The 22794-nt window shown below is 42.3% G+C and overlaps 1 protein-coding gene across 5 annotated transcripts in view; it reads left to right on the top strand.

The window, feature by feature from the left end:
* LOC140730495 (clathrin heavy chain linker domain-containing protein 1-like) overlaps positions 1-22794 on the top strand; it is a 408057-nt gene that overhangs the window by 45188 nt on the left and 340075 nt on the right. For 2 of the 5 annotated variants that reach the window (XM_073051013.1, XM_073051012.1), the window contains exons 10-11: positions 6985-7164; positions 9608-9826. In XM_073051013.1, the coding sequence (XP_072907114.1) occupies positions 6985-7164; positions 9608-9816 (389 nt within the window). In that variant the 3' untranslated portion in view covers positions 9817-9826. Of the gene's footprint in view, positions 1-6984; positions 7165-9607; positions 10763-22794 lie in introns of those variants that run through there. The other 3 variants (XM_073051014.1, XM_073051011.1, XM_073051015.1) reach the window with 2 other exon arrangements.

The raw sequence follows: 22794 nt of genomic DNA, 5'->3' as shown, positions 1-22794 counted from the left end.
AGAAGGCAGCATTCATGAGGTTTAGGAAGCAAGGATCAGATGGGTCTATTGAGGAATATAGGGTAGCAAGAAAGGAGCTTAAGAAGGGGCTGAGAAGAGCAAGAAGGGGGCATGAGAAGGCCTTGGCGAGTAGGGTAAGGGAAAACCCCAAGGCATTCTTCGATTATGTGAAGAACAAAAGGACAACAGGAGTGAAGGTAGGACTGATTGGAGATAAAGGTGGGAAGATGTGCCTGGAGGCTGTGGAAGTGAGCGAGGTCTCACCAATGAGAGGTGAGGACAATATGAGTGAGGTTGATGTTCTAGAGCATGTTGATATTAAGGGAGAGGAGGTGTTGGAGTTGTTAAAATACATTAGGATGGATAAGTCCCCGGGGCCTGACGGAATATTTCCCAAGCTGCTCCATAAGGTGAGGGAAGAGATTGCTGAGCCTCTGGCTATGATCTTTATGTCCTTGTTGTCTACGGGAAAGGTACCGGAGGATTGGAGGGAGGTGAATGTTGTCCCCTTGTTCAAAAAAGGTAGTAGGGATAGTCCAGGTAATTATAGACCCGTGAGCCTTACATCTGTGGTGGGAAAGCTGTTGGAAAAGATTCTTAGAGATAGGATCTATGGGCATTTAGAGAATCATGGTCTGATCAAGGACAGTCAGCATGGCTCTGTGAAGGGCAGATCATGTCTAACAAGCCTGATAGAGTTCTTTGAGGAGGTGACCAGGCATATAGATGAGAGTAGTGCAGTGGATGTGATCTACATGGATTTTAGTAAGGCATTTGACAAGGTTCCACACGGTAGGCTTATTCGGAAAGTCAGAAGGCATGGGATCCAGGGAAGTTTAACCAGGTGGATTCAGAATTGGCTTGCCTGCAGAAGGCAGAAGGTCATGGTGGAGGGAGTACATTCAGATTGGTGGGTTGTGACTAGTGGTGTCCCACAAGACCTGTTCTGGGACCTCTACTTTTTGTGATTTTTATTAACGACCTGGATGTGGGGGTAGAAGGATGGGTTGGCAAGTTTGCAGGCGACACAAAAGTCGGTGGCGTTGTAGATAGTGTAGAGGATTGTCGAAGATTGCAGAGAGACATTGATAGGATGCAGAAGTGGGCTGAGAAGTGGCAGATGGAGTTCAACCCGGAGAAATGTGAGGTGGTACACTTTGGAAGGACAAACTCCAAGGCAGAGTACAAAGTAAATGGCAGGATACTTGGGAGTGTGGAAGAGCAGAGGGATCTGGGGGTACATGTCCACAGATCCCTGAAAGTTGCCTCACAGGCAGATAGGGTAGTTAAGAAAGCTTATGGGGTGTTAGCTTTCATAAGTCGAGGGATAGAGTTTAACAGCCGCAATGTAACGATGCAGCTCTATAAAGCTCTAGTTAGGCCACACTTGGAGTACTGTATCCAGTTCTGGTCACCTCACTATAGGAAGGATGTGGAAGCATTGGAAAGGGTACAGAGGAGATTTACCAGGATGCTGCCTGGTTTAGAGAGTATGGATTATGATCAGAGATTAAGGGAGTTAGGGCTTTACTCTTTGGAGAGAAGGAGGATGAGAGGAGACATGATAGAGGTGTACAAGATATTAAGAGGAATATACAGAGTGGATAGCCAGCACCTCTTCCCCAGGGCACCACTGCTCAGTACAAGAGGAAATGGCTTTAAGGTAAGAGGAGGGAAGTTCAAGGGGGTTATTAGAGGAAGGTTTTTCACTCAGAGAGTGGTTGGTGCATGGAATGCACTGCCTGAGCCAATGGTGGAGGCAGATACACTAGTGAAATTTAAGAGACTACTAGACAGGTATATGGAGGAATTTAAGGTGGAGGGGGGTTATATGGGAGGCGAGGTTTGATGGTTGGCACAACATTGTAGGCCGAAGGGCCTGTAATGTACTGTACTATTCTATGTTCAATGTTCTAATGTCACTATACCCTTTCTAAAATAAGGAGCCCAAAACTGCATACAAATACTCGTAAGTGCGGTCTCACGAGTGCCTTATGGAGCCTCAACATTACATCCCTGCTCTTATATTCTGTACCTCTAGAAATGAATACCAACATTGCATTCAACTACATATACCTGTCTGGACACGCCCCCTGATGACTGCTCCTGTGGCTCCTCCCACAGACCCCTGTATAAAGGTGATGGAGGTCTGAGCCTGGCCTCTCTGTCTCCAGGATGTAGTATAGTGGTCACTCACTGCTTGTTCCTTCTTCCAGTCAATAAAAGCCGATATCTCGCCTTTACGTCTCAGAGTGAGTTATTGATGGTGCATCACCTTCTTCACCACCTTGAGGTTAACCTTTAGGGTATCCTGTGCAAAGACTCCCAAGTTCCTTCGCATCTCTGCATTTTAAATTCTCTCCCCACCTAAATAATAGTCTGCCCATTCATTTCTTTCACCAAAGTGCATGACCATACACTTTCCAACATTGTATTTCATTTGCCACTTCTTTGCTCATTCCCCTAACCTAAACTATTTAAGTCTCTCTGCAAGCTCTCTGTTTTCTCAACACTACCCGCTCCTCCACCTATCTTTGTATCATCGGCAAATTTAGCCACAAATCCATTAATCCCTTAGTCCAAATCGTAAATAAGCTAGAGTGACATACATCATAAATGCAGCGGTCCCAACATCGACCCCTGTGGAACTCCACTCGTAACTGGGAGCCAGCCAGAATAGGATTCCTTTATTCTCACTCTCTGTTTTCTGCTGACCAGCCAATGCTCCATCCATGCTAGTAACTTCCCTGTAATTCCGTGGGCTCTTACCTTACTAAGCAGCCTTATGTGTGGCACTTTGTCAAAAGCATCTGAAAATCCAAGTACACCACATCAACTACATCTCCTTTGTCTACCCTGCTTGTAATTTCCTTAAAAAATTGCAGTAGGTTAGTCAGGCAGGATTTTCTTTTCAGGAAACAATGCTGGCTTTGGCCTATTTTGTCATGTAACTCCAAGTTATTTTGTAATTTCATCCCTAACAATTGATTCCAACAACTTCCCAAACACTGATGTCAGGCTAACAGGTCTATAGTTTCCTTTCTGCTGCCTCGCACCCTTTTTAAATAGCAGAGTAACATTTTGATGCACCATCAATAACTCTTGGAGACATGAGTCGAGATAGGCTTTTATTAGCTGGAAGAAAGCACCGTCAGCAGCAAGAGACCACCACACAACATCCTGGAGACTGAGGGAGGAGCAGTGCCTCCAATCACCTTTATACAGGGGTCTGTGGGAGGAGCCACAGGAGCAGTCAGCGGGGGGGCGTGTCCAGACAGGTATATGTAGTTCACCACACATTTGCAATTTTCCAGTCATCTGGTACAATGACAGAATCTATCAATTCTTGAAAGCTCATTGTTAATGCCTCCACAATCTCTCCAGCTACTTCCTTCAGAACCCAAGGGTGCATCCCATCAGGTCCAGGGGATTTATCCACCCTCAGACCATTAAGCTTCCTGAGCACCTTCTCAGTTGTAATTTTCACTGCACCTACTTCACTTCCCCGACATTCTTGAATATTCGGTATACTGCAGATGTCTTCCACTGTGAAGACTGATGCAAAATACGCATTCAGTTCCTCTGCCATCTCTACGTCTCTCATTACAATAGCTCCAGCGTCATTTTCGATTGGTCCTGTATCCACCCTCGACTCTCTTTCTTTCTTTTTATTAATTAAAAAAAGTACCTAATATATATATGTGTGTGTGTGTGTGTGTGTGTGTGTGTATAAACAAGAGGAGAATTATCTCAAATATCTATATCGATAACAATTCATATAAAAGGTAAAATAAACATTATCAAGATCAAACATAGTATTAATCTAATAAATAATAAAAAATAAGATAATCGATTCTCCTCTTATCATCCATGAAAAGAAGAAAAAAGATAAAGAAACTTCTATAATTTTTATATAACCTCGACTCTCTTTTACCCTTTATATACTTAAAAAGCTTTTAGTATCTTCAGCTTCCTTTCATAATTCATCTTTTCCTTCCTAAATACGTTCTTAGTTTCCTTCTGCAAGTTTTTAAAAGCTTCCCAATCTTCTATCTTCCCACTAGCTTTGGCTTCCTTGTATGCCCTCTCTTTTGCTTTCACTTTGGCTCTGATTTCACTTGTCAGCCATGGTAGTGTCTTTCTTCCATTCAAAAATTTCTTCTTATTTGGAATATATTTGTTTTGCACATCCGTCAATTTTTGGCAGAAACTCCAGCCATTGCTGCTCTGCTGTCCTTCCTGTTAGTGTCCCTTTCCAGCCAACTTTGGCCAGTTCCCCTCTCATGCCATTGTAATTTTCTTTATTCCACTGAAATACCAACACATTAGAATTTATTTTCTCCTTCTCAAATTTCAAAGTAAACTCGATCATATTGTGATCACTGTTCCCTAAGGGTTCCTTAACCTTAGACTACCTTATCACCTCCGGATTATTGCATAACATCAATTCAGCACAGCCAATCCCCTAGTGGGATCAACAACAAGCTGTTCTAAAAAGCCATCCCTTAGACATTCTACAAATTCTCGCTCAAGGTCCAGTACTGGCCTGGTTTTCCCAATCCACTTTATTGTTAAAATCCCCAACAATTATCATGACATTGCCCTTCAGACACGCGTTCTCTATCACCTACTGTAATTTGTAATCCATATCTCGACAGATGTTTGGAGGCCTGTGTACAACTGCCATTCGGGTCCTTTTATCCTTGCCATTTCTTAACTCAACCCATAAAGACTCTACACCTTCTGATCCTATGTCATCCCTTTCTAATGATTTAATAATATTTCTTATACACAGAGCTGCATCACCCCCTCTGCCTACTAACCTATCTTTCGGATACTCTGTATATCCCTGGACGTTCAGCTCCCAATGGCAGCCATCCTTTAGCCAAGTTTCAGAGTTATTGCTCGGATATTGGACCCTTTGGGTTCAGACCTAACAGAGGGTTTTAAAATTATGAGAGGCATACCTAGGGTAGACAGAAATTTTTCCCCAGGGCAGAAACAGAGAACAGAGTGTTCTCTGTTTCTACCCTGGGGAAAAAGTTCTGTAGATTAGAATGGGTGTTTAGTGGCAAAGTGAGAGGCAAGTTTTTATATATTGACTAATTGTTATTTTTTGCTATTTCTGATACACATAGGAAACAAAAATATTGTACTGCATCCATATTTTGTTACTTAATTATTAGTGAAGAGGTGAAACAAAATACCTAAATTAACCTTGGATATTTGCTAAACTGAAGGAACTGAGCATGCATTGTCCTTCTACTTTACCTCCCAGGTACTGTTGATGCTTGTATGAAGTTTGACTTGGGGTGCTAAACTGACAAGTATTGACCACCGCAGCAATGGATTGAAAACTATTGTAAACGTTGAATTTTTGTCCACCCAAAAAGTACAGAAAGAATAAGGTGCCAGGGATTAGTTCTAGTCCTTTCATGTCAGGTATTCCTTTTGTACCAAATAGTCATGAAACAATGATTGCCAGAACGCTGTCAGTAAACATATTTCAGCTCTTTGATAGTGTCCCAAACACAACAGGGAAATCAAACCTGTTATGAAGCTAAAAGCATTTTGAATGACTTTCAGACCTCATAACTACAAACCCAAGTGTGTAGTTATATGCCTTCACAGAGGCCTGACCCTAACCCTAACCATAACTAGGATATTCAATATTCTTCATTGGATAGTTACTTCAGGGGCAACATCAATGGTCAAGTATTTTAAATTAATAAACTGACTTTATAAAATTTGGTGTAATTGGCACTGGCGGTTAGTCAGCCATGTTCTGATACTTATGATGTAGATCTTGCTGGGCTGTGGTCCTGAAAAGTATTCTGAATGTATTTTTTAAAAAGGAAGTTCTAAATGGACTTGTCTGTATCAATTAGCTATCTATGCCACATTTTAATCTATGTCTTCTTGACCTACTGCCAAGAATCTATTAATTTACTTTTTTTCTCATAGGGAGGCACCAAAAGGTAAATTATTTTACCTTACTTTGGAGAATTTCCATTTCCTGTCATTCACTCCCATACCCATTCTGACAACCAAGTTCAAATTGCAGTTTAAGCCCTAAATGTTTAAATTTCCGTTTAGTTGCATTTTGCCAGTTGTCTCTTTCTGCTCGGCTAGACACTATAACTAAAATTCATGGGATGTTGTCATTAATTCAAAGGGTATATTGTATCTTTGTACAGTCAGACTATTATGTCAATATTGGAATGGCAATATCCAACTAGGTGCTCTAATTATGTGGGAGAATCATAATGAAGCACTAAGGAAGATATTTTTTCAGATTTTTGTTGCTGTCAGTGGACCATGCTGCTTTAATAGAAAAGTAATGGGTTTCCTTTATGTTGCTTTCTTTATTAGATGTTTGTGACCTTTCTTATTGTTCAGTATGAATCATGAGGTAGGGATAGAATTTCCTATGGAACCACAGGAACTCCTTCTTTGTTGAGGATATCCTCAACAAAAAAATCAGTTTGAGGATATGATTGAACCATCTGTCCATAATCACCGTCTACTGGAATTTAAATAATATGTCTAAATGTATAGTCAGATTTCTTGCTACAGATACCTCATTAATAAGTTTTTTTCTTCTATTTCAACAGCAGTAATCCTGAGCCTCAGTGTGCAGAGAATCACAAATGTGACCTCCCCTTATATCACTAAAACCAAGGCAGAGAAAAGAAAGTTATCTAGCATCTTTATTTCAAGCAAATTCATTGTTAGAGCCAAACAAATTATTACTAGTCTCTTATTTTCTCCACTACTTAAACATTTCCTTCTGTTTCAAGTATTTTCTATTCTTGAAAAGTTACAGCAATCCTTGCTTAGATTATTTACTATTGAAAATAAATTATAACAATGCCCTGAACACGTATGTTACAATGTCACTTTATAATCGATTTTGGTTTGCTGCCAGTTTGCCTTATATAAAGCCTTTACTAATATTTTACGTATGGATTGCTTTTCTCCAAGATGATTGTTTATTCTTGTTGAGGAACTGTCAAACTACTGAGTTACTTCAAGGCCTGACCCATGAATGGAATGGAAATCCAGCAGCTCTCTCAATAGGGCTAGCAGTATTGTGGCTCATCTCAAATGATCTCAAGGAAGTTGGATTCCATCTTTTGAAGGAGACAGATGATTGTGGTCAAGGTAAAAACATAACTCCAACATAATAACACGTACTTCATGGATAGAGGCCATTCAGCTCATCTAATGCTGACAGGTTAATTCCATTAATCACTTTCACTTATCTTGCCCTGTAGCCCTGTAACTCATTCAATTTCACGTGCCTATCAATTCCCCTTTAATTCTTACACTAAACCATGGAATACAATAGCCATTTAACTTACCTTTGGCATGCGTGGAAGGGACTGGAGCACTCAGAGCAAATCAACAGAGAGAATATGCAAACTCTGGATGCTCTAGTTTCCTTTCATGTTCCAAAGATATATGGCTTAGTAAGTTATTTGGTCTCATGGCTGTAATTGGGTGGCATGGTTCACTGAGCCTGTTACTGTGAGGTTTCTGTAATTAAATAAATAACACCCAAGGTCAGAATTGAACCTGGGCCCTTTGATCTGTGAGTCTGCAGTGCTCTCTACTGATACCCCTATACATCAGGTAATATTTGAAACCTTCAAAAAAGGCAACATCTGGACATGTGACAAAAAGTTTCAAGAGCTTTGAAGACGAAGCTTATAAAAGTAGTTCTGGAGCTTAAAGCACAAATAGTTAAGAGGAGTGTTAGTCTCCCTACATTCATAAGTGGTGAAAGGAATATGTACTTTATGTTTACAGCTTTGACTGGAATCATTTCAACCAAAGCAAGGCTGCAACCTTTTGAACTTTATAAGTGCCTATTTGACTAAGAAGAAGGGATGAAAGATCTGCCCACAGCTACTCTTTCCATATTTGTTACTCTTCTGCTTTCCATTCAGCCAAAACTCAGTGAAACTCATTCAATTGAAACAGAAGTTGTTAAGAGCAGCCTGAAGTGCCAAATTGGATATTTGTATCAACAGAGTTGTAGGATGGGATAATGACATGGAGGAAAGTACAGACATGTAGATGCAATTTTGGGAACGGGACCTAAAATATCAAAATCAGGTTTATTATCACCAGCATGTGTCATGAAATTTGTGAGCTTAGCAGCAGCAGTTCAATAGAATACATAATATAAGAAGAAAATAATAATAATTAATAAATAAATAAATTACAGTATACATATATTGAATACAATAAAAAGCATGCAAAAACAGAAAATGTGTATTAAAAAAGTGAGGTAGTGTTCACGGGTTCAATGTCCATTTAGGATTCGGATGTCAGAAGGGAAGAAGCTGTCCCTGAATCGCAGAGTCCTGAAGGTAACAGTAAGAAAAAGGCATGCTGTGGGTGCTGGAGGTCCTTAATAATGGACGCTGTCTTTCTGAGACACTGCTCCTTGGAGATGTCCTGTGTACTTCGTAGGCTAGTACCCAAGATGGAGCCGACTAGATTTACAACCCTCTGCAGCTTTTTTCGGTCTGTGCAGTAGCACCAGACAGTGATGCAGCCTGTCAGAATGCTCTCCACAGTACATCTTTAGAAGTTTTTGAGTGTATTTGTTGACATACCAAATCTCTTCAAGCTCCTAATGAAGTATAGTCACTGTCTTGCTTTCTTTATAACTGCATCGATATATTGGGACCAGGTTAGGTCCTCGGTGATCATGACACCCAGGAACTTGAAACTGCTCACTCTCTCCACTTCTGATCCCTCTGTGAGGACTGGTGTGCGTTCCTTTCTCTTACCCTTCCTGAAGTCCACAATCAGCTCTTTCGTCTTAGTGACGTTGAGTGCAAGGTTGTTGCTGTGACACCACTTCACTAGTTGGCATATCTCGCTCCTGTACACTTTCTCATCTCTGTCTGAAATTCTACCAACAATAGTTGCATCATCAGTAAATTTGTAGATGGTATTTGAGCTATGCCTAGCTACACAGTCACGGGTATAGAGAGGGTAGAGCAGTGGGCTGAGCACACACCCCTGAGGTGCACTAGTGTTGATCGTCAGCAAGTAGAAGATATTATCATCAATCCGCACAGATTGTGGTTTTCTGGTTAGGAAGTCAATCCAATTGCAGAGGGAGGTACAGAGGCCCAGGTTCTGTAACATCTCAATCAGGATTGTGGGAATGATGGTGTTAAATGTTGAGCTATAGTCGATGAACAGCGTCCTGACATGGGTGTTTGTGTTGTCCAGGTGATCTAATGCCGTGTGAAGAGCCATTGAGATTGCATCTGCTGTTGACCTATTGTGGCGATAGGCAAATTGCAATGGGCCCAGGTCCTTGCTGAGGCAGGAGTTCAGTCTAGTCATGACCAACCTCTCAGAGTAACTCATGTGATAGAACATGAACAATAACATTCTAATCAAATGAAAGAATACCAGAAGGTTGCCATTGGATGGATGTTCAGACCACTGAGGAAGTTTGAAGCCTCAATAGTTGAGTTTTCTCATTTCTCATGCAAAGAAGTAAATTTAATGGTAGCATAAATGTTGTAGGTAAATGATGAAAACTAACATAAATATTAATTATCATATCCACTATTAGGTGCTTTGGAACAGGCAATCCTTAATGATTCTGTCTCTACACTGGAAGATTGGCAGGAAATTGCAGAAGCATGCAACACTCATAACTACAACAAATTGGCAAACAGCATTTTTACTGTTCTCACATCACAAGAAGGAGGAACAGTCATAACAATTACAAGTGATGATGACAAAGATGGTGCAAAATTGACAGAACATGTGTTATTGTAGCTGTCAGTTTGTAAGTACATTTTATAACATTCAAAATTAAAGATGAAAAGTAATACATAGTAAAAATCTTTGTTAAATTCAGCTCTATATATTGCATTACATTCTCAGAAAATGCTGAAGCATATTTTTCCAGTAGGTTACTTCTGAAATATGGTCATTGTTCTACATTGCAGTCAATTTGTTCACAACAGGAACCATAAACAATGAAGCCTCAAGCGTGCTCCCCTGACATTTGGTTGCTTCGATATCAATGTTGATATAACATTTGCTTAGCAATAGTGACCAAAGACAAACAAATACATAAATTCCCTGTTTAAAAAATAAGAGCCCCCCCCAACAATATATAACTTCCTCAAGGCTACACTATAGACAAATTAAAAGCTCAAATGGACTCCTTTATTTTGAAGCAAACATAAAAGCCAAAGAGATGGCATACAATGAGCGAAAACTAGTGGGAAGTTAGAGGACTGGGAAGTTTTTAAAAACTATCAGGTGTATCCAGAGATACCGGCCTCCTGACAGATGCACTGCCACCTGGCTGGTCGGAGGACACACCACACGCCAATCAACATTTGGTCCCTCCCAACTAATCAATGCACACCTAAATTATTGGTCACCTTAATTGGATTATCTCGCCCAGCCCCATGCTATAAAAGGTGAGACATGTGCCTGGCTTGCTCTCTCTTACAGACCACCTCATTGAAGGTAAGTGCATTGATTTATGTTTGGGAAGGTTTATCGTTGGTCCTGGTAAGGGAGCCGCAGCGATCCAAGGTCAAGGGGGATAGCTGTCGTAGTGCATTTCCCTTGTTCTTTGTATGTGTAACTGTACCCTGTCCCCACACCTCTTTCTGTGTATTGTACAGCCGACTCGACCTTCCCTACACGTGTTAACCTTAAACGTTTTTTTGTTGGAATATTGTAGTTGCTTGTGTTGACCGGACTTCCCCTTGTAAATAAATTCCTTATTATTAAAACTGTGTGTGTCCAGGCCTCTACTGTTGAGACTCCAAGAACCAGTTATTTTCCATCACAACAGAAGGCAACTAAAAAAAGTAAACATGGAACACTAAAGTAAGCTAGCCAAGAATATTAAAGAGGACCCCAAAAGTTTCTTCAGATACATGAAGTGCAAAAGAAAGATGAGAGTAGATATCGGACAGCTGGAAAACTATGCTGGAAGACACTAACAGTATGGTGGAAGTTCCAGGTGTCAGGGGCCATGAAGTGTGTATTATTACTAGAGAGAAGGTTTTTGGGAAATTGAAAGCTCTGAAGGTAGATAGGTCACCTGGACCAGATGGTGTACACCTCAGAGATCTGAAATAGATGGGTGAAGAAAGTGTGGAGGCATTAGTAATGATCTTTCAAGAACCACTAGATTCTGTAAGACTGCAAAATTGCAAATGTCACTCCACTCTTCAGGAGGAGAACTAGGCCAGTTAGACTGACCTCAGTGGTTGGAAAGATGTTGGAATTGATTATTAAGGATGAGGTCTCAGGGTACTTGGAAGTACATGGCAAAATAGGCTGTAGTCAGCATGGTTTTGTCAAGGGAAAATCTTGCTTGACAAACCTGTTGAAATTCTCTGAAGAAATAACAAGCAGAATAGACAGGTACTTGGATTTTCAGAAGGCCTTTAACAAGGTCCCACACATGAGGCTGCTTAACAAGTTATGAGCCCATGGTATTACAGGGAAGGTTCCAGCATGAATAAAGCAGTGGCTAATTGGCAGGAAGCAAAGAGTAGGAATAAAGGGAGTCTTTTCTGGTTGGCTGCCATTGACTAGTGGTGTTTCACAGGGGTCTGTGTTGGGACCAATTCTTTTTACATTATATTTCAATGATTTGGATGATAGAATTGATGGCTTTGTAGCAAAGTTTGCAGACAATATTAAGATAGGAAGAAGAGAGGCAAGAGAGGGATTTATACAGATTAGGGAAAGGGCAAATAAATGGCAGATGGAATACAGTCTCAGGAAGTGTATAGTCATTCACTTTGATAGAAGAAATGAAAGAGTTGACCAATTTCTAAATGGAGAGAAAATACAAAAAACTCAAGTGCAAAGGGATTTGGGAGTTTATTTGCAGGTTGAGTCTATAGAGAGGAAGACAAATGCAATGTTGACATTCATTTCAAGAGGACTAGAATATAAAAGCAAAGATATAATTTTGAGACTTTATAAGGCACTTGTGAGGCCTCACTTGGAGTATTGTGAGCAGTTTTGGGGTTCATGAAAATAATATCCAGAGTTGATTGGCTTGTCATATGAAGAGAGTTTGATGGCTCTGGGTCTGTATTCACTAGAACTCAGAAGAATTAGGAGTGACCTCATTGAATCCTATCAAATGGTGAAAGGCCTTGATAGAGTGGATATGGAGAGAATGTTTCCTATGGTGGGAGAGTATAAGACCAGAGGACACAGCCTCAGAATAGAGGGGCATCCTTTTATAATGGAGATGAGCAGGAATGTCTTTAGCCAGAATGTGGTGAATATGTGGAATTCTTTGCCACAGACAGCTGTGGAGGCCAAGTCTTTATGTATATTTAAGGCAAAGGTTGATAGATTTTATTGGTTGGTCAGGGCATGAAGGGATACAGGGAGAAGGCAGGATGTTGGGATTGAGAGGAAAATTGGATCAACCATGATGAAATGGTGGATCAAACCTGAACAGCCAAATGGCCTAATTCTTCTCCTATATCTATGGTCTTATAATCAGGACTGATATTAACTGAGCTAGCAGAATATACTGAGCAATACACACAGTCAGGCAACATCTTTGAGAGGAATAAGTCGACATTTCAGGCCGAGACCCTACATCAAGATCAAAATATATTTACCTTTTTAACTTCCCTTTGTGGAACTGTGCATCAGATACAAATGTCTCCTATGCTGACATATGCTAAATGCAATATGAATACTGGAAATTTATTGCAGAGGAGTCAATGTAACACATTATATCCATGATGGTCAAAAGTAGAAACTAAGCTTATATTATTTTCCAGCTTTAGTTTCTTAGCCATGCAGTTTACAACTCTTCAAATGCTCAATCAGGTACTTTTAAAAATGTGACTTAAGTATCTGCCGCTCCCACTTTTATTGACTCCTAGAGTGAAATAAGGTTCTCTCAAAAACTTGCCAAGATTTCTAATAATTACCCTAAATTAATGTGTCCTAGTCACTGAAAACTGTGCTTTAAGGGGAAGACTTTTTCTGATCACACAGACAGAATCAGATTTAATATCACTGGCATATGTCATGAAATTTGTATATTATGTGGCAGCAGTACGTTGCAATACATAATAATAAAACTTTAAATTACAGTGTTAATTACAATTAAATTAAAGTACATGTTTTTTTTAAAAGTTATATTAAATAAAGTCATGAGGTCGTGTTCATGGATTTAATGTCCATTCAGAAATCTGATGACAGAGGGGAAGAAGCTATTCCTGAATTGTTGAGTATGTGCCTTCAGGCTCCTGTACCACCTCCATGATGGTAGTAATGAGAAGAGGACATGTCCTGGGTAATGGGGTCCTTAATGATAGATGCTGCTTTTTTGAGACATTGCTCCTTGAAGATGTCCTCGATGCTGGCGAGGCTATTGCCCATGATGGAACTGATTGAATTCACAACTTCCTACAACTTGTTTCGGTCTTGTGCAGTGCCACCACCCCTCCCCCTGATACCAGATGGTGATGCAGCCAGATAAAATGCTCTCCACAGTACATCTGTCGAAATGTGCAAATGTCTTTGGTGACATACCAAATCTCCTCAAACTCCTAATGAAGTATAGCCACTGTCATGCCTTCTTTGTAAATGCATCAACATGTTTGGCCCAGGATAAATCCTCAGAGATGTTGACATTCAGGAACTTGAAATTGCTCATCCTTTCCACTTCTGATATCTCAATGAGGACTTGTGTGTGTTCCCTTATCTTACCTTTTCTGAAGTCCACAACCAGTTCTTTGGTCTTACTAACGTTGAGTGCAAGGTTGTTGCTGCAACACTACTCAATCAACTGATCTGTCTTGGTCCTGTGCGCCGCCTTATCACCATCTGAAATTCTGCCAACAATAGTTAAGCCATCAAATTTATAGATGGCATTTGAGCTGTGCCTAGCCACACAATCATGTTTGTAGAGAAAATAGAACAGTGGACTAAACACACATCTTAGGAATATGCCAGTGTTGATTATCAGTGAGGTGGAGATGTTAATTCCAATCAGCACAAACTCTGATCTTCCCATTAGGAAGTTGAGGATCCAATTGCAGAGGGAAGCGCAGTGGCCCAGGTTTTGGAGCTTTTGGTCAGACTGTAGGAATTATTGTGTTAAACTCTTGACTGTAATCAATAAACAGCAGCCTGACATATGTATTAGTATAGTCCAGGTGATCCAAGGCCATGTGAAGAGCCAATGAGATTGCATTTGCTGTAGACTTATTGTGGTGATAGGCAAATTGCAATGGATCCAGGTCCTTGCTTAGACTGAAGTTGATACTAGCTATAACCAACATCTCAAAGCACTTCATCTCCATAGATGAGAGTGCTACTGGACAAAAGTCATTAAGGCGGCTTACCCTTCTCTTCCTGGGCACTGTTCTGATTGTTACCCTTTTGAAGCAGGTGGGAACTTCCAACTATAGCAAAGAGAGATTCAAAATGTCTTTGAACACAACCACCAGTTGGTTGGCACACATTTTCAGAACCCTACCAGATACTCCATCAGGGTCAGTCACTTTGTGAGGGTAGACCCTCTTGAAAGATGTTCTGATATTGGCCTCTGAATCAGAGGTCACAGGGTCACCAGATGCTGCCGGTATCATCAAAGCTGTAGTTTTATTTGCCCTTTCAAACTATGCATAAAAGACATTCTCATCTGGGAGTGAAGCATCACTGCCATTCATGATGTTAGGTTTTGCTTTGTAGGAAGTAATGATCTGCAAAGCCTGTCAGAGTTAACGTGCATCCAATTCTGCCTCTAACCTTAATCAGGATTGTTCTTGAGATAGCCCTCTGTAATCACCTGGCCTCCTTGTATAGCCCTGGATCACCAGACTTGAATGCCACAGATCGAGCCCTCAGCAGACCACAAATCTCCTGGTTCATCCACAGCTTTTGATTTTGGGTATGAACGGTAGGCTTTAATAAAGTCAGTGACAACTGTGGCATATTCATTCAGACTTAAAGACAAATTCCTGAATACTGTCCACTGACTCAAAGCAGTCCTGTAAGCATTCCTCTGCCTCCTTTGTCCATACCTTCTTGGTCCTCTCTACTGGTGTTGCAGTCTTCTCTCTGCCTGTACTCGGGGAGTAGAAGTACAGCCAGGTGATCAGACTTTGCAAAGTGTGGTTGTGGGATGGTACAGTAAACATTTTTGATGGCAGTATAACAGTGATCCAGTGTGTCAGCTCCTCTGGTTCCACAAGTGATAATTATTTCGGTACTTTTTCAAGCTGATCTGGTTAAAATCTCCCAAAATGATGGGAAAGGCTTCAGGGTATGCTGTTTCATGTCTGTTGATTATGTCTAGAACCTGTTGACACGGGCCTGAGGAGGAATGCACACCATCTTCTACTAGGCCTTTCAAAACTTTTTACACTCTCTGATATTTCCACTCAGTTCTCTTTGTTCCAATCTATTTTGTTGAATGCAGTTTTTAATGTACAGTTTAAGTAACCCAGAGTCCAAGACTAACAATCCAGCAATCCAGCAATGTTAATTCAAATCTTACTAAGGTAGTTGTAGAATTTAAAGAGTTAAAAATAATCTGGTATTTTTAAAAAAATTAGCTTTTACAAATCTAACCATGAAACTGCTATATTGCAGCTAAAAATCCATCTCTTTCAGTACTGCCCTTCAATGAAAATGTGCTGTCACTCTTGGTCTAATTTGCATGTTACTTCATTGGCTCCATCAGGCTACATTGGGGTAGGTTCAAAACAGATCTTGGAGCTCAAAACTGGGCATACTGAGGCACTGTGAACCATCTGTAGCAGAAGCAAATGAATATCACAGTTTGTAACCTCAAAGCCAAGCATATCCCTCAAATCTATTGAAATAATCAAGCCAAGGATGCAATTTGTTTGAGAGATGAGGAAAGACACGCCAAAAAGGGAGATACCAACCTGGCAAAGCTACAACACCAGACTACTTATGTGCTAAGCAGCATGCAATAAACAAAATTAACAACCCTGCAACCAGCAGGTCACATTGTAATTCTGCAATGCTTCCACAAATAATCAAAGATGATTAGTGATCGATTTAAAAGCTAATATGGTGGAGTCTCCAAGAATCGACTCATTGTCAATGATGGCAGGATTCAGTAGGTGTACTAAATATATTGCTTAGTGAGAATTGGGGCTTCTTGGGGAGAGTCTCACCATGACAGAAGCCAATCTTTAGGCAATTAGATTTACTGTATTCCATGTGATATTAAGAAACAGCTAAGAGTATTGAATAAAACAAAGGTTGTGAGATGAGATACAGCACTAATGTTGACAATGCTGACATTGATCAAAATTGCCCAGGTATGACAACGGTGGCGGGGGGGGGGGGGGGGGGTGTGGAGCGGTAATCTCTAATGACCAGATATTAATTGATCAGTCTCTTAAATACTGTGGCTACAAGAACAGGTATCCAGCCGAAACTCCAATGGCAAGGTAAATAACCTTATGATAATAAACCTGATTCTGATTCTGATTGAGAATCTTTCCACCAAGGTGAAAGCCAGGATCATCAGTATCACGTTTATTGTCACTGACATGTGATGTGAAATTTGTTAACTTAGCAGCAGCAGTTCAATGCAATACATAATATAGAAGAGAGAAAAAAATAATAATAAATAAAATTAAAAAATTAATAATAAATAAATCAATTACAGTGTAGGTATATTGAATAAATTAAAAATACATGCAAAAAACAGAAATATATATTTAAAAATGTGAGGTGGTGTCGAAGGGGTCAATGTCCATTTAGGAATAGGATGGCAGAGGGGAAGAAGCTGTTCCTGAATCGCAGAGTGTGTGCCTTCAGGCTTCTGTACCTCCTATCTGATGGTAACAGTGAGAAAAGGATATGCCCTGGGTGCTGGAGGTCCTTAATAATGGACGTTGCCTTTCTGGGACACCGCTCTCTGAAGATGTCCTGGGTACTTTGTAGGCTAGTACCCAAGATAGAGCTGACTAGACTTACAACCCTCTGCAGCTTCTTTTGGTCCTGTGCAGTTAGCATATCTCACTCCTGTACACACTCTCGTCACCACCTGAGATTCTACCAACAATGGTTGTATCGTCAGCATATTTATATTTGGTATTTGAGCTATGCCTAGCCGCACAGTCATGTGTATATAGAGAGTAGAACAGTGGGCTGAGCCCACACCCCTGACGTGCACCAGTGTTGATCATCAATGAGGAAGATATGTTATCACCAATCCGCACAGATTGTGGTCTTCTGGCTAGGAAGTTGAGGATCCAATTGCAGAGGGAGGTACTGAGGCCCAGGTTCTGCAACTTCTCAATCAGGATTATGGGAATGATGGTATTAAATGCTGAACTATAGTCGATGACCAGCAGCCTGACATAGGTAGCCCAGGTGGTCTAAAGCCATGTGGAGAGGCATTGAGATTGCGTCTGCTGTTGACCTATTCTAGCAACAGGCAAATTGCAATGGGTCCAGGTCTTTGCTGAGGCAGTTCAGTTTAGTCATGAACAACCTCTCAAAGCATTTCATCACTGTCGATGTGGGTGCTACCAGACGACAGTCATTAAGGCAGCTCACATTATTCATCTTAGGCACTAGTATTATTGTTGCCTTTTTGAAGCAAGTGGGAACTTCCACCTGTAGCAGTGAGAGGTTAAAAATATCCTTGAGTAGTCCCACTAGTTGGTTGGCACAGGTTCTCAGAGCCTTACCAGGTGCTTCATCAGGACTTTACGTCTTGCGAGTGTTCACTCGTTTTAAAGACAGCCTAACATTGACCTCTAAGACAGAGATCACAGGGACATCAGGTGCAGCAGGGACCTTCACACCTGTAGTTGTATTTTCCCTTTCAAAGCAGGCATAGAAGGCATTGAGTTCATCTGGTAGTGAAGCATTGCTGCCATTCATGCTAGTGGATTTCGCTTTGTAGGAAGTAATGTCTTGCAAACCCTGCCAGAGTTGCCGTGCATCCGATGTCGCCTACAACTGCGATCAAAATTGTCTCTTCACCCTTGAAATAGCCCTCTGCAAATCATACCTGTTTTTATGGTACAGGCCTGGGTTGCCAGACTTGAATGCCACAGATCTAGCCTTCAGCAGACAATGTACCTCCTGGTTCTTCCATGGCATTTTGGTTTGGGAATGTACAGTAAGTCTTTGTAGGCACACACTCATCCACACAGGTTTTAATGAAGTTGGTAACAACTGCAGGATCCAGGTTCGAAGGTGAATCCCTGAATACAGTCCAGTTCACCGATTCAAAGCAGTCCTGCTTTTTATGCTTCCCTTGTCCATACCTTCTTGATCCTCACTACTGGTGCTGCGATCTTCAGTCTTTGCCTATACTCAGGGAGTAGAAGTACAGCCAGGGGATCAGACTTCCCAAAGTGAGGGCGTGGAATAGCATGGTATGTATTCTTGATGGTGGTGTAACAATGATCCCATGATGCAAATACTTGACATTTCTTAATATCTTGGTGTTCTTCATGTATTCACTACTTTGCCTACTTCACACTTATTTTGGATTTAAAATGGATTTAAATTCCATTTGCTAGTTTTATGCCAATCTAACTAATCTGGTAATAGTTCCTCCAGCACTTTCTGTGTTACTTGGATTTCCAGCATCTGCAGATTTTTTCCAGTTGCTGATATCCCCCAGCCGTTTACAATTTCCTCTTTTAAACAAGCTGCCAATTTTGATATTGAACAACATATGATATTGAGAAGCTAAGAAATTGCAGTGCACAGGTTCTTTTACTTTTTAAAGCTCAATTATAATACTGGCTTGTCTCAAAATGCATTTGCAATGGGTTAAGTGAGTTCTAGCCATTTAGCATCACAATTAAACTGGATGGAAGCTGAGAACCACAGCAAGAATGTTTACGTTGTTACCCTGGTTTGGGAACACTCTGCTCATGCTGAAAATATAATTCCTGAATCATTACTCGTTGTCATAAGCAAAGTAAAGTCAAGAGGATGTTCAGAGGAGTTCATGAGAATGAAAGGATCAATGTATGAGGAGTGTTTGATGGCTCTATGTCTGTGCTTGCTGGAGTTTAGAAAAATGCGGGGGATCTCATTGAAACGTATCAAATATTGAAAGGCCTAGATAGAGTGAATGTGGAGAGGATGTTTCCTATAGAGGGGGAGTGTAGGAACAGAGGACACAGCACCAGAATAGAGGGATGTCCACTTAGAACAGACATGAGGAGGATTTTTTTTTTAGCCAGAGGGTAGTGAATCTGGAATTCATTGCCACAGCCAGTTGGGGAGGTCAAGTCATTGGGTATGTTTAAAGCAGAAGTTGATAGGTTCTTGATTAGTCAAGGTGCCGGAGGTTACAAGGAGAAGACAGAAGAATGGGGTTGGAAGGGATGATAAATCAACCATGATGGAATGACAGACTTGATGGGCTGACTGGCTTAATTTGTTCCTTTGTCTTCTGATCAATGCTACCTATATACACCTCCACTGCTGGATATCTAGCAGCTACAGTCAGCCAAGACAAATCTAAATTGCAAGCAGAAGATGTCAGACACCTTCTACATGGTCATACCTCTAAAGAGAAGAGCTGAGGAGGGCCTTTCACCCAACAAAACAGATAGCCAGCTTTACTGTTGCAACAGTTGTGGTCAGCGTCATTTGTAAACCCTGTCAGTAGGGTCAGCAGAGGAATTGGGGCAACTAATTAGCTGCATATTCTTCTCTTACACCTATCCTGATTAGAGCTCATAGAAGAAAAGTGTCTTCAATGGCTCAGGTGAGAGAAGTGTGTATCGGGTCAGAGCTATATGGAAGTCAGGAGTGTTATGGTCCGGTCCGGAGCCTGCTTTCCGGGTCTTGATCCAGTCTGCGGACTCCGGGTCTTGTAGCCATCCCTCCTTTCACCCTTAAGCCCAAATAGGATCATCTTGGCTTAAGGAGGTGCACCTGAGACCTATTGGCTGGCAGGTGTATATAAGGGGCTATGGAACTGAGTCTAGATGGGGTTGTGTCTGGTTTGCCTTGTTTGTGCTGTTTGACTGGCTATCCTGTCTTGACCCTGGCTTGGAGTACCCACTGTTAATCATCTAGTTCTGTAAGGCCTGAGCTCCCTTCTGATCCCTTGCCTCTGTTGGGTAAGCAGGCTAGACTGCTGTTGCCTGGTGGGGGGACTCTGACCCTTTCCTACCCCTCTGTTCTGACAGGTTGTGCCCTGCAACCTGCCCAGAAGCTATGTGGCCTGCCCTGAGGACTCTGACCCTTTTCTACCCCTTGCTTCTAATGTGTGGTGCCCTGCATCCTGCCCAGGTGCCTTGTGACCTACCCAAGCCCCTGTGTTCCTGCCTGGGAGGCTGGGCCCTGCCCAGAAGTAATGTGGCCCACCCAGAGGGCTATCCTCTCAGCATTCCTTGTCCCATAGACCCATCCTTTAGCCTAGCCAAGGTCTAGCCTTTTCCATGAACTCCAGGGTCCAGCCTTTGCCATGAACTCTCTGAACCCCTGGATCACTGTTGCATGCCATGGTCTCCCCACCTTGTTCTATCCTTTAGTTGTTTCTGTCCTGCCCCTGGTACTTCAGTGCCTGCTTCCTGCATTTGGGTCCAGTCTCCACATCCCCCTTGTGATAGAATGACCTCCCCCCTCAAGTCATGGACCCAGCATGCAGGCACTGGAGTCTATTCCTGTCACCCTGGGGGTCCCCTCTTGTCTGAACATTCCCCCCACCCACCCACCTGTATCTTCAGCTCTAGAGACCCTCCTTGGTCGTCTGGAGACTCCCTTTGATGGGGGGGGGGGGGTACTGTTATGGTCCGGTCCGGAGCCTGCATTCCAGGTCTTGATCCGGTCCGCAGACTCTGGGTCTTGTAGCTGTCCCTCCTTTCTCCCTTAAGCCCAAATAGGATCATCTCGGCTTAAGGAGGTGCACCTGAGACTTATTGGCTGATAGGTGTACATAAGGGGCTTTGGGACTGAGTCTAGTTGGGGGGTTGTCCTGCACAGAACCTGGTTTGTCCTGTTCCTCTGTTTGGCTTGTACTTGCTGTTCCATCCGGTTTGCCTTGTTCGTGCCATTGTGCTGTTTGCCTGGCTATCCTGGCTTGACCCTGGCTTGGAGTACCCATTGTTAATAATCTAGTTCTGTAAGTCTGTTCTTGTAGTCACCCTGGCCCGAGCTCCCTTCTGATCCCTTGCCTCCGTTGGGTAAGCAGGCTGGACTGCCGTTGCCCGGCAGGAGGGACTCTGACCCTTTCCTACCCCTCTCTTCCGACAGGTTGTGCCCCGCAACCTGTCCAGGTGCTCAGCGTCTTGCCCAGGCCCCTGTGCTCCTGCCTGGGAGGCAGCCCTAACCAGGAGCTATGCAGCCTGCCCTGAGGACTTTGACCCTTTCCTACCCCTCACTTCCGACAGGTGGTGCCCCGCATCCTGCCCAGGTGCCCTGCAACCTGCCCAGGCCCCTGTGTTCCTGCCTGGGAGGCCGAGCCCTGCCCAGAAGTAATGTGGCCCACCCAGGGAGCTATCCTCCCAGCATTCCTTGTCCCACAGACCCATCCTTTAGCCTAGCCAGGGTCCTGCCTTTGCCATGAACTCGCTGAACCCCAGGATCACCGTTGCATGCCACGGTCTCCCCACCTTGTTCTATCCTTTAGTTGTTCCTGTCCTGCCCCTGGTACTTCATTGCCTGTGTCCTGCATTTGGGTCCAGTCTCCATGTCCCCCTTGTGACAAGGAGAAAGGATAAAAGGAGCAGATTCGAACAAGGCTGGGTCTTTCTGGACTGTGGAGGCACAAAAGTGTCGGTGTCAAAGGCCAAACTTCAGTTGCAAATAAAAGGAGGGGAGGCTTAAACAAACCTTTTTCTTTTTTGGTATAGTCACGATTGAATGCTCCTGTCAGATGTGGGAATTCAGGATACCTGACAGTTTCTCTGATGACTGCATCTGAGGGAAGTGCACCCAACTTCAGTGCCTGACTGACTGAGTCAAAGAGTTGGAGCTGGATTTGGATGAACTCAGGATCATCGGGAGGCTGAAGATATTAAGACAAGAATTTGGAAGAGGTGGTCACACCCTGAGTGCAGACTTCAGATAGTAGACAGATGACTACCAGGAGAGGTAAGGAGATTAAGAAGTCAGTGTATGGAACCCCTGTGGCTATTCCCTTCAGCAACAAAAATACTCCTTTGGATACTGCTGGGAAGGGAATGACACATCAGATCATGGCAGCAGTTGTCAGGCTGGTGGCATTGTGGCCAGCTGAGGCTCAACAGGGAAGGGTAAAATCAGGCAATGCAGTAGTTATAGGGGACTCTACAGTTATGGGGACAGAAAGATTCTGTGTCCACAAAAGAGACACCAGGAAGATGTGTTGCTGTGCGCCTGGGGGGAGCTGCCAAAGCAATTTGCAACCTGGTCATATCTGAGGCTAAAGTATGCAGGTGTTTCCAATGAGTGGATAGTCGCAAGGCTGCAGGACCAGACGGTATCCCAGGGCAGGTACTCGGGTTGAGCACGGCACAACTGGCCGAGTGTGTCTACAGACATTTTTAATCTCTTCCCTCTGTTACGTACCCCGTAACTGGGTTAACAGACCAGCAGAAATGGAAGGATATGTTGGAGTCTGGTAGTACTATAGCTAAAGGTGTTTATTAGAAAACTAAGCAATACAGTATCAAAAATGCACATACATATAAAACAGGTTAGCAATAATAAAAACAGAAGTGTAGGAATAATAATCCAACAGTAATAAACAAGCTCTATCAAAGTCTAGGGGTGAATGAATTGTCATAAGAC

The sequence above is a fragment of the Hemitrygon akajei genome, chromosome 7 (genome assembly GCF_048418815.1).
Source record: "Hemitrygon akajei chromosome 7, sHemAka1.3, whole genome shotgun sequence".
Taxonomy (NCBI): domain Eukaryota; kingdom Metazoa; phylum Chordata; class Chondrichthyes; order Myliobatiformes; family Dasyatidae; genus Hemitrygon; species Hemitrygon akajei.
This window is presented reverse-complemented; position numbering and strand designations above follow the sequence as displayed.